Source organism: Girardinichthys multiradiatus, chromosome 3, assembly GCF_021462225.1.
Source record: "Girardinichthys multiradiatus isolate DD_20200921_A chromosome 3, DD_fGirMul_XY1, whole genome shotgun sequence".
Lineage (NCBI taxonomy): Eukaryota > Metazoa > Chordata > Actinopteri > Cyprinodontiformes > Goodeidae > Girardinichthys > Girardinichthys multiradiatus.
Genome location: NC_061796.1, coordinates 7,849,536 through 7,863,179, shown reverse-complemented (window position 1 = coordinate 7,863,179; position 13,644 = coordinate 7,849,536). Strand labels below are relative to the sequence as shown.

Below are 13,644 nucleotides of genomic sequence, written 5' to 3'. Positions count from 1 at the left end.
TGCCTTTTTGTTGTTTTATTTTTGGGTTTTTTTGTTCAATTGAAGTTGTTGCTCATATTCAATGCAGTTTATGTTTTGCGATAAGAGCAAAGCTTTCTGTTGATTTCTAACAAAAGCCAAAATTCAGTTCAAACCAAAAATCTGCTCTTAAGATCCTTGGTTTCAAAATGTCTGTTCCTACGTCGACAAATGTTTCTGTAAAGTTTTCTCTGTAGTCCACTTTTCCCTTTTTATATCTGAGATCGTTGTCAGGCTCATATCCCCGAGGTCAGCGTTGCAGCAGGCAAGCTTTTTCCGCCCTCAGCAAAAGAAGGAACTTGTTTGGCTGGTTCTGACTGAAGGGAAATAAAATCCAGGGGTTTGTCTTTGTCATTTATTGCAAAATGAAGACTAAGTACAGAAAACCAACCTGATTTCAGGAACCTGTCCTGATGGTCAAACAGATATTTATCACTCTGGAAATGTTGGATTTTAGTGTAATTTGATAGCTGAGTTTAGAAAGAAATAACGATATATATCTAAGGTTATATCTGTTGGCTGCTGGTCTCTACAACCATTTTATGTCTGTGTTGTAAAACAGGATGTCTGTCAGACTATCATAAAATTGCTCCTGAACATTCTTGAGATCTTTTGATTTCCTTTGGAATAAAAAAAGATATTTTTTGAGTCATGTGGAAGCAATAATTACTCCAAAAGGTTAAAAACGCAACATATAATTATCTCAGTTTTCTGTGCCTGAATTCCAGCTTTGCTGGCTCCTTTTTTCTTTTTTTTCTTCTGTTCATGATGCAGTTTCCCTGCTCAACCCCGTTTCCTCTGGCTCACTGCCCCCGCTGGCACATTCCAGTTTTACCTGCACAGTTTGTCATGTAAAGACAGTTTCACAAGTTGCATACCAAACGGTAGGATGAACTTGGATTAAGTAGGCCTGTTGCATATAAATCACCACAGTCACACGGTTGGGGGGGGGGGGTTTCTGTATATTTTGTTTTAGTTTCTTTTGTGAATCAAATTGGGGGTGGGATGTTGCCATTGTTAAAAAGAAGAGTAAAATAAAAAGGTTTTCTGAAAATGTTAGCTGCTGGGGAAAAAATATTTTTTTATCATTTTCCATGAGAGGGAGACATAGGACCATTGTTAGAATTACTGTAACAACTCAAGAATTTCAAACAGAGATTTTTGTTTTACCATATACAATGTCTTGCAATAGTGTTATTAGTAAAACCTTTAACATTTTGTCACTCTACAACCACAAGCTTGATGGAATTTTATTCAGATACCCAAAGCAGTGCATACCTGAGAAGTGGAAGGAAAAACATAGTTGGCTTTCAAATAATTTTGCAAATGAAGCCTGAAAAATGCTCTATGTATTCAGCCTACTTTGTCTGATACCTTTAATACACCAGTTTTGCAGTAAGAAAACCACCAGAAGTCCAATTTGCCGTTTACCACAAGCCAAGCAGGTAACACAGCAAAGACGTCAACACACCCATCCACAGAAAACACGGTGATGGCAGCATCATGAAATGGGGATGTTTTTCTTTTAGCAGGAAATGGGAAAGCTGTTCAGAGTTTGTTTTAACACAAAGTGATAAAACAACACTTTGTGTTGTTTTATCACTGAAAACAATAAAACACACTGTAGTTTATGGTTGTAGCATCACAAAATGTTTCAAGTGGCATAATGTTGCAAGGCACTGTGTACGCTTACATACGTCTGAGAAATGAGAACAATGTTTTCCTAATCTTTCATCATCTAATTATCTATATCTTTACAATATCACACCTGCTTAACAGTGAGGCACAGTATTTTCATTTGATAGAATTTGTTTTTGTTACCATATTTCAAGACGGTTCCAAGAAGCTAAAGAAGTGTTATAGAAACCTTTAGATTTATGCCTTGGACACACTTGAAAGAATTTAAAAACATTTCCGTTGTGGAATGCTGGAGCTCAACATGTCAGAAATAATGGATCTGTGAGTGGAACTGTAAGGGTGAGAGTGTCATGGGGACCAATGAATGCCACAACTAAATTCATGTACAAAAATATATTTATTTCAAGTCTTCATTCGAAGCAAACAACATTTATATAAAACAACAAAACAACAGAAAAGAAGATCAAGTATACTAACTGTAGGGCACAGTCTGTGGAAAGACAAAGTTTTCTTTTCTGTGGAGGATGCTGCTCAGTCTGGGCTAAAGTGGTTTCAGCTTCTTTAAAAAATGGAAGCAAAGCCTAATCCCATGTAGAAAAATAACAATTTCTTTTGTCGATTTTTGGGGTTTGAGAGCAGCAATGCAGGGGTGTAATAAACAAAAACATATGATCACTTTGACAATTGAACATTCTCCAGTGTCTTGAGGACCACTACGAATTTCTGCAGAAGAGCATGTCAACCAGAAGCTCCAGCAGGTTGGCCTGGCCAATCACAGGCCGGAAGAACAGCTCGATGATGAGGTTGGGCGTGATGCCCCGAAGCATGGAGGCTGTGAGCAGGATCCGAGCAAAGCGCTCCTGGTTCCCTGGATGAAGGAGCTGGACCAACTCTTTCAAGGCGTGCTGAGCTTCCTGCTGCAGTCCTTCTACAAACAGGCCTGCCTGTAACTCTGGTACATCTGTTGTTAAAAAGAGGGGTGGGCGTACGTTTAGGAATTATGCACTTTCGCATAATATGAATTTCTTGGAGGTAATTTATTTTAAAACAAAGTTAACTCCAACGAGTACCTACCTGGATTAAATATTGTGGTCCCTTTCAGATATGCATACTCCTTTGGGCTCAAATCCAAACTCCAAAACTTCTTGAGACAGCATTTCAGTTTGCTAACACCTGCCATGGCAGGCTGCTCCCTCTCCATCTCCGGGCTCTCCTGGCGGTTCAGGAGAATCCTCTTCAGCATGCTGTCAGCTGGAACGTCCGTCACATCAAAGTCCACATGCTCCTGGGCCAGACCCAGAATGAAGAGTGGCGCCCAGCAGCTATTAAGAAGAGCATACTGGTCACTTGGTGGCAGCTGGTTGAAAGCTGGTAAGTTTCTCATGAAGTGGACAGTTTTGACCAGGACTACAGAAGCTTCCTTGCAGACCTCTGAGGATCTGATTAGGCACACCATCCGCCGCACCTCGCAGTTGCATTTGTGAGGAGCTGAGGTGTTGCTGAGGGTGTCTTGGCTTGGTCTGCCGGTCTCCATTTGGCTCAAGATGTTGTAGAGGATAGGATTTAGAAACCTATCACCGCTGGTCGAGCAGTTACATTTGCTGTCCATCTTTTCTGATCAAGATGCAGCTGTATGATCTCTTCAAGTAGAAGTTTGAATTCTCTCTGCGTGAGCTGGCGGGTGTTACTGCTTCCTCCACTCTACCTTTACTTATAAGGCCGCCCCCCCGCCTCCTCATTGGACCTTGAAATGTCAATACACGCTATGTGAAAAACAACCATATGCTCTGCCAGGTGACTGCTGGAACAACCCTGGGAAACAGATAAGCTTTTCTCAATGAAAAGTAGATGCTGGAGTAACACTTGGAAATCATGAGGGATTGGCCTTATCTGGAAGCCGGTGTCATTAACCCAGGCTGTACCAAGCTGCCAAGGACTGCAGAGGTAATCAGCCTCCAACTGTGTCACTGTACCCGGCACCTAACACCTGTAAGGCTGGAAGTAAGCCAGAGCACAAAAAGCCCATTAACCTTCACATTATGTCCTTATTAAGTTACATTTTGTCTGAGTAAACATTTAATCTGGAAGCAACAGGAGGTTTTTTTTACTTGTTTTTGAGAAAGCTGGAAATTCTGAATTGTTGGAGCTATCAACAGAAATGTTATCATGTCAAATCCATGCAGGTGTGAAATCTAATATTTTCACAGCTGTGAAGGGCAGTAAAAAGGCTAAAAATATACTAGAGTAGCAGAAAAAGTTTCGAAAAACAAAGAGATCAGTTTCAACTGATTCCTTTCCTGCTTAAGAACAGTGAATTAGACATACCTTCCCCTTGAGTTTATGTAAAGATAGATTGACATGCGAGAGTAAGCGAGGAAGTAGTTTTGAGGTATTTAAAGTTAAATTATGGACACCATGCACCACATCTGTCAGCCCTTAATGAACTTGTCCTGGGCTTGACACATGGTGCTGGATATTTTCTACAGGTTGTCCCCTTCTCTCTCGTCCCCGTGTCCTGTCTATATGCTATGAGGTGCGACAACTATGATACATAAACAGCTGGAGACAAATGCAACTCCCTACTAGTTTTCTGTTATTATAAATTGTGTGACAAGTCCTATGATGACAGTAATTCCAAGCAAAAGAAACCAGATATCTGCAATTTGATTTGGGGTTGTTTGGTTTTTGTTTTCGGGTTTTTTCTTTATATGTTCTTCACAGCTCAAGTTTTGAATCATGCTTCTGTTATTTTCCTGTTTATGTTTTTATTTCATGTTTTTCTAGTTATAGTTCTATTAGTTGGTTTCTTGGATTTGCGTTTTGTTCAAGCCATGTTTTGCTCCTGTCACGTTGTGTTCTCTGTAGATCAACTTTATTCGGTTCGCCTGCACCTAGTTAATCTGTCTTGCTTCACCTGGTTCACACTCGATTTATACACAACTGTTCTGTTTACACATCACAGAAACATTTCTCAGATCATGTCTTGTTGTTCAGTTCATGTCACCTGTTCATCATGCCAAGCCTGTCTTGCCAACCTACCTATGTCTGCTTTTGCCGTCACCTCCTGTGAGTGAGTTTTTTTTGTTATTAAATATCTTTTGCACTTACCGTCATGCTGCCTGCTAGTCTGCATTCTGAGGTCCTACGTTGCTCAAGTCTTAACAGTATAAAAATTACCTCATCTCCTTTTTTCTGACAGTGTGACGATAAATCAGAAAAGACTTTTAAGTGTCCCTCAACAAGCCTTTCACGTTTGCTGGTATTTTACTGGTATTTAATTACAACTGAGTCTGACTTGGTCATACATATTCCATTTTTAGCTCTGCCCACATATTTTCTACGGGACAGAGATCAGGATTTGTAATGGTCAATTTGTTTTTAAACTGTCCTGTAACAAATTTGATGGTACGCTTTGGGTCATTGTCCATTTGGAAGACCCGTTTGTGTCTAAATATTTCACGTTTTGGTTGATTTCTTGAGATATTGTTCAGTATTTCTACATAATGCTGTATCCTTGTGGAGCCATCTGTTTTGTGAAGTACACCAGTCCCTCCTGCAAACAAAAAACCAGACAACATGATGCTGCCACCACCGTACATCATAATTCGGATGGTGTTCTTAGGCTTGCAAGCTTCCCCCCTTTTCCTCCAAATGTAGCAATGGTCAGTGGGGTCAAACACTTCGATTTTAGTTTCATCAGACCACCAGACATGACTCCAGAAATTTAGGTACCTGTCCTTAAGTGATTTTGCAAAATGCATCTGGCTTTTTATGTTGTTTTTAAAGTAATGTCTTTGTCCTTTCTAAGTGACCTTTTAGCTCATGTTGGTGCAGGTCTTGTTTCAATGTAGACGTGGGTATTCTCTCACCAGCTTCAATTAGCATCTTCACAAAATCTTTTACTTTTGTTCTGGCATTGATTAACACATTTCTCACTAAAACATGTCCATCTCTGGGATACAGAAGCGGTCTCCTTCCTGAGCAGTACAATGATGAACCAGACGTCTGGAGATCCAAAGTTCTTCTTGTCAGATTTCTTTAGATTTTTCCATGATGTCACACAAGGAAGCAATGTGTTTAAGGTGTTTCCTTAAAATACAAATACAGGTGGGCCTTCGTTTAACTCAAATGTTGTGAAAGAACCAATTAGAGGATTACAAAGGTATAACATTATCATCTGGGCTTTCCTATATTTGTATAGGAACATCTAATAATAAAGGTAAATATAATAAAATGACCTCTTGAACTATTCAACAATGTGATCAGACTTCATGGAATGTTGGTTACACTATGTAATAATTCTAATGACAGTGGGTTGTATCAATGATATTAGTTCCCACTAGAGAAAAGGTTTGTTGATTTTAGATAACATTAGTCTTTCACCTGCTTAGCAGTGAGTACAAACTGTTGTTAGCAATGTTCACAGTGTTGGTTCATATTTGACCCAGGACTGGGCTAGAAAAGTAACCCAGATGGGGTAGTTTTCAGGTGCATAAATGTAAAAGAGATACTCTTTTACATAAATGTAAAAGAAAGGATGTCTCACATTTTCTGGTTATGACATTTCCTTGATTTTAGTGTTAGATTTCCTTTTTGCTAATATAGCCTTTAAACATGGACATTAGGTTTGCATACAAATAAGAGCTAACTGGAAAAAATTAAAGATACAGTTTAGACTAGAACATTTTTTATGGAAAATACTTGGGTATTAGACAGTGAACTTGTTTCCTTAAGCTGTTGTTAAAAAATATTTGACCTAAATTAGAAACTGAATGTTCTTCCTGATGTTAGCTCTTATTTTTAAAACAACAATGAATTGTTCCTGACCACACACAAGCTAAAGTAGAAGCTGTATAACACTGAAAGCTGCTAATTCAGAAAATTACATATATTTCCCCATGTTATCTTTCTCACCAAGCTTGTTTTATTTCAGATAAAAACGTTTCTGATGTTATTTGTTGAAAATTCTTTGGGCATCTCAATAAATGACAATATTATTGAAAAGCATATTTATTTTAGTAAATCAGTCCAAAAAGTGAACTGAATTATGTTGGTATTTTAAGCTAAATAGCTAACAGCTAATGAAAGCATAACATTCAGTTCCTTACAATACCACGTAATGCCATTGAAAGAGGATGTTTAACACAGGAATATCTTCTGAATGAAAAGTATCTCCATGAACTGTACAGTATATATGCACACAATCATGGAGCTCCTTTTTTCATGAGTTACTCCATCAATGTGACGTGGCATGCAGGCAATCAGCCAGGGGCTCTGCTCAGGTGAAATGGAAAGTCGGTTGCTTTAACAGCAACCTTCCCCTTGTATGAATTGTTGAATCTGGTGTCTCTCATCCTCCTCCTGATGATGCTTCATAGGTTCTCTGTGGGGTTCAGACCATTTCAGTTTGCTGACCAGTCAATCACAGTGATACCAAGGTCATTAAAGCATGCATTGGTACTTTTGGCAGTGTAGGCAGGTGCCACATCCAGCATGAAAAATCAAGTCAACATCTCCATAAAGCTTGTCAGCAGAGGAAAGGCATGATATCCCTAAAAATGATTAGCGGATGGTTGTGCTCACTTTGAACTTGATAAAACATAGTGGACCTTATTCTACGACATTTTTTCTTTCCACCGAACTTTCCATTGATACGCTTGCATACAACACCTTACAGCTTCTTAAGTAAAAAACTTTTGTAACTTAGCCTCCTTCAAGCCTTCTTCCAACTGCAGAGTAAGTAATCTTTTCCAATGATGTAGGCCATAACATGACCATAGCAAAGATTCTGTAAGAAGTTTTATAATTGGTGTTATGTAATGATCTTAATCTCTGACCAAAAAATATTTTGGAATATCATCTTCACTCTCTGTATGTGAGTCAAGTAGTGAAATAAATAAATTTTTCAATGAGATTCTAATCTAAAAAGGGTGTTACTTGGACGTTTGGCAGATGTTATTTTTTCGTTCTAAAATAATCAAACCTGGGAAAATGAGACCATGGAATTGGAATTTCAATTTATGGTTTCTGTGACAGGAGACACAATGTTTCACAATCCTAATTTATTATCCACCCTGTGCCTGGCACCGAGGTGGGAGTATGATAAGCAAATGGCTTTATTACCGTCTCACATAAACAAAACAATAAAAGATGCGCTTTTTCGGTCTGGACATTCAGCACTGCGAACGCTTCACATGAAAAATGTTTACTGCTAGGTTAAATGAGAAGGAAAAAGTCTTTATATTTGGCTGGACTGTTGCCAAGAAGCTATACAGAGTTACAGGGGTGGACGTTCCAGGAGACGAGGAAAACTGTGGAGCGGTGGAGTCAAGGTCAGTCATGTAGTGTAAAACTGCAATAAAGAGATTAGAGGCCAGACACAACTGGCAGCACCAGTCACTGAATGTTTGCCTTACTTCATCGCTCTCTTTACTCATTCCTTAAAAGATTCCTCTGGAAAATATTGCCTCATTTCACTTTGGATCTCATTTTAATTCACTGTGATCATTTATACCAGAAATAATCACCAGAGTGGATAAACCACACAGGAGTGCGGCTTGAAAACACAAGAAAATACATAATGATCATCAGGAATGTGAGCCTTTTTTACACTGTGACCTATAATGCACCTCAGCAGCTCTCAGGCTTCATGAAGCATGATGACAGTTGTAAATGGCTGCGATAAGGCCTGTGTTTATAGAGGTTAGGAACAGGCAGAGACGGACACGGAGGACAGACACTTATCTCTGCCAGGACAGTAAAAATAAAATGTCCTTCAGGCTATAAGCGGAACAGCAGGCACATTCTGGGAGTGAGAAAGTGTCATGCCAGGATTGACATGACGTAATGCCTGTCACCCAAAGAATATCGAAATTTTCAGATTTATAATATTTGAAATCAAGACAAACATATATGGCTCATATTCCCAGATCTGTGGATCCTTTTATTTACTTGAGGGAATCCTGCAGTCCCTATAACTCTGTTTGCTTTTCTTCTAAAGCTCCCTGAGACCTGACTTCTGTTGACTTTATTTCCCCACTGGGTCAGTGACCTCCCAGCACTGCTCACTGTGTGAGTATGATGGACAGCATATGAAGAGCATGACTCTAGACTTTACATTCCAGCAAAAACAGCTGACTGCTGGCTCTGTTTTAACAGGATCATTAACATGAAGTTCCTAATCCTGGCAATAAAGTTTAAAGAATAAATTTCCATTTATTTTCATATTGCTTTGTCAGGTTTATGATCCGCTTCAAGATTGTGTCACGCTGCTTTGAACTTTTGAACCAGGTGTAGGAGAGGGATGAGATCATCTGTGGCTTCTTGACAAAAACAACCTAAGAGTTGTATCTAATATTATTCACCGTCAGTACATACAGTGAAAAAAAATAGGGCACCCTATGGCAGCCTGTGTGTTTGCCTAAAATGGTGGGATATTTGGACAATTAATATCAATTTTACCAATACTCAGAAATACAAGTAATATCAATAGTTAAAAAAACAAAAACTGATACCTCCACATTTATTCTCACTTAAAGTGGCTAAAATCTCACACAGGTGGATCATATCAGGTCCACATCACGAGAACATCGTTATTCAGCATTTTGAAAAACGTTTATACTGTTTAAACCTCAGACATTTGGTTTGGGGTGCTCCAGACTGTTGAAGTGAGCGTGAACAACATGGTTGGATCCAAAAAGCTGGCAGAGGCCTTCAAAAAAAGGGGTATAGCAACGTTCGAGTCTGGTAAGAGATATTAAGACATCTAAAAATCATTTGAAATCAGCCATTCCACTTTACGGAAAGTAGTTTACAAGTGAAGAACGTTTAGAACAACATGTTCAGATTTTACTGTCCCAGTAAGTTCACCCTGAGAGCAGACCACAAGATGGTAAAACAAGTCAAAAACACTAAAATGTTATCTTTGGACCTAAAGCAGGCTCTTGTTGCTGTTGATATGAAAGTGCATGCTTCTACAATCCAAAAGAGACTGCACATGGTTACCCCACATGGGAGGAAAAAGACCAGGGCTTCTGGAATATGCTCTTTGGACAGATGCATAAAATATGTTATTTGGCCACCAGAACAGATGACAAAATACAGCATTCCAGGTAAAGAACCTCATCCCAACTGTAAGGTATGGAGCTGGAAGTACTTTAATGTAGCAGGAACTGGTTAGCTAACAATTTAGCACAAATTCTATTGCGTTTCAAGAAAAAATGTGCAAGTATCTGTAAAAAAAACAACAAAACTGAAGCACAAAGCACCCTGCAGCATGACAATGACCCAAAACGAATTTGCCCAGGTCTGTGAGCTGACCTGAAACCCCTCAAGCATCTCACAGCTGAAAGTGACACTAGAGTAAACTTAACTGTTTGCCACCACATCAGGGCTTTGTGCTCATTTGAGCATATAGCTCTGCATGTCTGCAGGACAAAATGTTTAAAATAGGCGGATTGTTCGTTTGCTTGTTTTGCTCCTAAGCTGTGGAGCTCTTTAACAACAGAGCTACGTTCCATCACACATCTGTTTAGACTGGCATTCACTCATAGTGTTACTCAGGTGTGGTTGATGTTTTACGTCTCACTTATCTGGATGTTTGTATGAAGATGATTTCTTTTGCATTTCTTTATTGTGTTTATATTTTTTCTAAAATCTTTTTATATCTTTTTACATTTTTAATTGTGGTATGTATTTTATTTTATGTAGTTTTTCTTCTTTTTCCCTTTTACCACTTCTTGTCTCAATGTCTTTATGTTTTTATATTGACATGTAAAGCACTTTGAGCTCCGTCTGGACTTTTGACTTTTGCTATATAAATAAATATGGATTGATTGATTGATTGATATTGATACTGATAACGATATCATCCCAAAATGTTCATAGTGGTGCATCCCTACTTTGTATTGCCCAGTCTCATCATTGTGTTGCCATCAGTACTATATAGTCGTGCACTCCACATTTGGCCTTTATGGAAGAGTGGTAAAAAGAAAGCCTTTGTTTGCAGTTTTACACAAGCCATATAGAGGATATCTAAAGCATTTTTGGCCTAAATGTAAAATACTATATGTGGTGGAACCCAACTTTAAATATGAACCTGAACACATTATTCCTATGGTGAAACATAGTAGTAGCAGGATCATGCTGTTGGTGTAGGAGCAGGGAAGCAGATATTAAAAATGTTAGGAGCTGCAAAAGATTTGAGACTAGGGCAGAGGTTCACATTCCAGCAGGACAGCAACACTAAAGACACAGCTGGAGATGCAGTGGAATAATTAAGATCGAAATATATTCTAACATTTGTTGGAATAGCACAGTCAAAGTCCGCTTGAAAATTGATGTTCACAGATGCTCTCCATTCAATCTGACTACAGGCAAATAATTCAGTCTAGCTTTGTAAAGCTGAGAGAGACACACCCTGAAAGACATTCAGCTTTAATTGCAGAAGGAAGTGGTTCTACTAAGTACAAACACAGAGGCACTGAATATAAATACATGTCACAGCAGCTTATTTGTAAAACAATGTGTTGAGTTGATATTGTGAGAAAACAGGAACTAGTTCAAGTGGTCTTAACAGTTTTACAGGCACTATAAATACCAATACAAACTGAGTCAGTTCGAGGCTAAGAAGGTCGCGTAGGAAAAAATGAAGAAAGACAAGTACAGTATCTGATCTGAAAATAAAGAAAAAAGAAGCCAAATTCAAATTTGGAACAGTACAAAAAATTGATAAAAATATTGACTTTATAGATGTGTCTGTCTGATAACTTCAGTGTCGTAATAATGCCATGTCAGATATGAGACATTACTGACAGCAGCGGGAAATTAATGATTTCTCAATAGGCATGCTAGTCAAGTCAGATACCAATTGAAAATGTGACCTAATCTAATACCATATCCTAAGTCTATTGTACATAGTACTGCAGAGTTTAATGTAACACCAGAAGGTATAATTGGCAATGGAGAGTAGATTAGACAGAAAGGTGAAAAAGGGAAAGAAATAGAGCTCCCTCTTTCACTCAGGCGCTCTCACTCTTTGCACAGCCACCTTTTCCAGCTCTTCAGGGAGAACCCCAAAATGTTTTCAGGCTAGGCCTGGGAGCCTGAGATTTTAAAGATTTTGATTTTACATTTTAGAAAAATAGACACACATGGTTAGTGTTTGTTTTCTTAGGTTTTTGTGATGATATTTACTGCTACCACTCACTGAAAAATATAATTCAGGATCATTAATTAAACATACATTCACTTACCTTAATAAATTGTCAAGTGGTAAATTAAAGTCTTGATGACTGCTTCTTCAAAAATTGGTATGTGTTTGGTAAAAAAACAAAACAAACCTGAGCATTACCTACAAAACATGCTACTATGTTTGTTTAGGCAGTTCATCCATAACAAGAACTAGCTCTAAATCCAGTTCAGTTAGGTTAATATGAATTAATTCATGTTTATGGTTCACCACATAAACATTTTCAACTAAGAGAACTGTTCTAACTTGAACTAGGTCTAATTCATTCATCATATTTTGTCTGAAATAAAGTTTAAAAATATACATATAGATCATTCACAAGTTGCCTAACTTCTGTTTAATTATTTCCTGTTGTCTTTGTTCAGATAAATTCTATTTTAGAGTGGTTAAGGGACCAAAATTGCTGCCTTAACAAATTTTAATACTTTTATCATATAAAACAATACTGACATTTCTACAGAAGTCCATGCAGACTAGTTTGTTTTAGCAAAGACCTTTAACCCACTTATTACCATCTATTCAGCACAGACAACATTTTGCCTCCTTTCTTTACCCACGAATAGAGCTCTGTTAAATGTTATGTTATTATGTATGTTAAATGATGTTGGGGGCGAGCTGTGTTTGTCATGTAAAACCCAGCATTTTTTAGTTTAAAGTCAGCTCTGATTTTAGGTAATCTTGCTCAGGGGGTTGAACTTTTGAATACTGAAACTTTCAATTTCAATCCTTATATGTGTCATTTTAATATTCATTATAATTCAAACAATCTGTGTATACTAGGTATATATGGTCAGTCAGTCATTTTCTACCACTTATTCCATAGTGGGTTGCAGGGAAGCTGGTGCCTATCTCCAGCAGTCTATGGGCGAGAGGCAGAGTACACCCTGGACAGGTTGCCAGTCCATTGCAGGGCAACACACATACACACACTCATTCATACACCTAAGGGCAATTTAGAGTGACCAATTAACCTAACTGGCATGTCTTTGGACTGTGGGAGGAAGCCAGAGTACCCGGTGAGAACCCACGCATGCACGGGGAGAACATGCAAACTCCATGCAGAAAGACCCCCGGCCGGGAATCGAACCCAGGACCTTCTTGCTGCAAGGCAACAGTGCTACCAACTGCACCACCGTGCAGCCAGTATATGGTTTACAAAAAAATCCTTAAATATTAAGCCGCATCATTTGAATGCTCAGGTTCTTCTTCAGATCATTTTGCTACCTCTAGATGTTAATTAAAAGTTCAGGTACTAGACGACTTTTGTTAAATCTTCAAATAAATATGTTGAAGAAAATTATTCTTGATTCAGAAAAACCACTTTCAGAAGTTGTACTGACACTAATTTACATCACTTCTACAAATTTGATCCCCACATTATCAATCTCAACAGACCAATGGCATTTTTAACTGTATTTAAAAATATATTTCTTATCATTAGTCGGAGCCTTTAATAACAAGAGTGACCATAACTAAATATTCTGGGGTAGATGATTTGTCAGGGTCCAGACTACCGAGTTTAGTTTTACTGCCCATTACTGACGAAATATAATGATAAAAGTTGAGTTGAAGGCCACGGCTGCATGTAGCCTCTGGGTTAATGAACTTTCACTGAGTTCAGTTCTTCTATGTAAAACAGTAGGATAGAAAAAAAAACACTCAGGTGTGTGAAGGACTGAAAACGTCATTATAAACCTGATCATTTTATATGCCTTTAAAAACTATTTGACAAATTTTAA

The 13,644-nt window shown here is 38.2% G+C and overlaps 1 protein-coding gene across 1 annotated transcript; it reads right to left on the bottom strand.

Moving 5' to 3' along the window:
• Positions 1 to 2,034: 2,034 nt before the first annotated feature.
• nr0b2a (nuclear receptor subfamily 0, group B, member 2a) lies at positions 2,035 to 3,353 on the bottom strand. The gene is made up of 2 exons (XM_047361529.1): positions 2,731 to 3,353; positions 2,035 to 2,617 (listed from the first exon to the last, which is right to left on the bottom strand). Exons 1-2 carry the CDS (start codon positions 3,263 to 3,265, stop codon positions 2,370 to 2,372), a joined length of 783 nt encoding a protein of 260 aa, XP_047217485.1. The 5' UTR covers positions 3,266 to 3,353; the 3' UTR covers positions 2,035 to 2,369.
• Between the last annotated feature and the right edge of the window lie 10,291 nt (positions 3,354 to 13,644).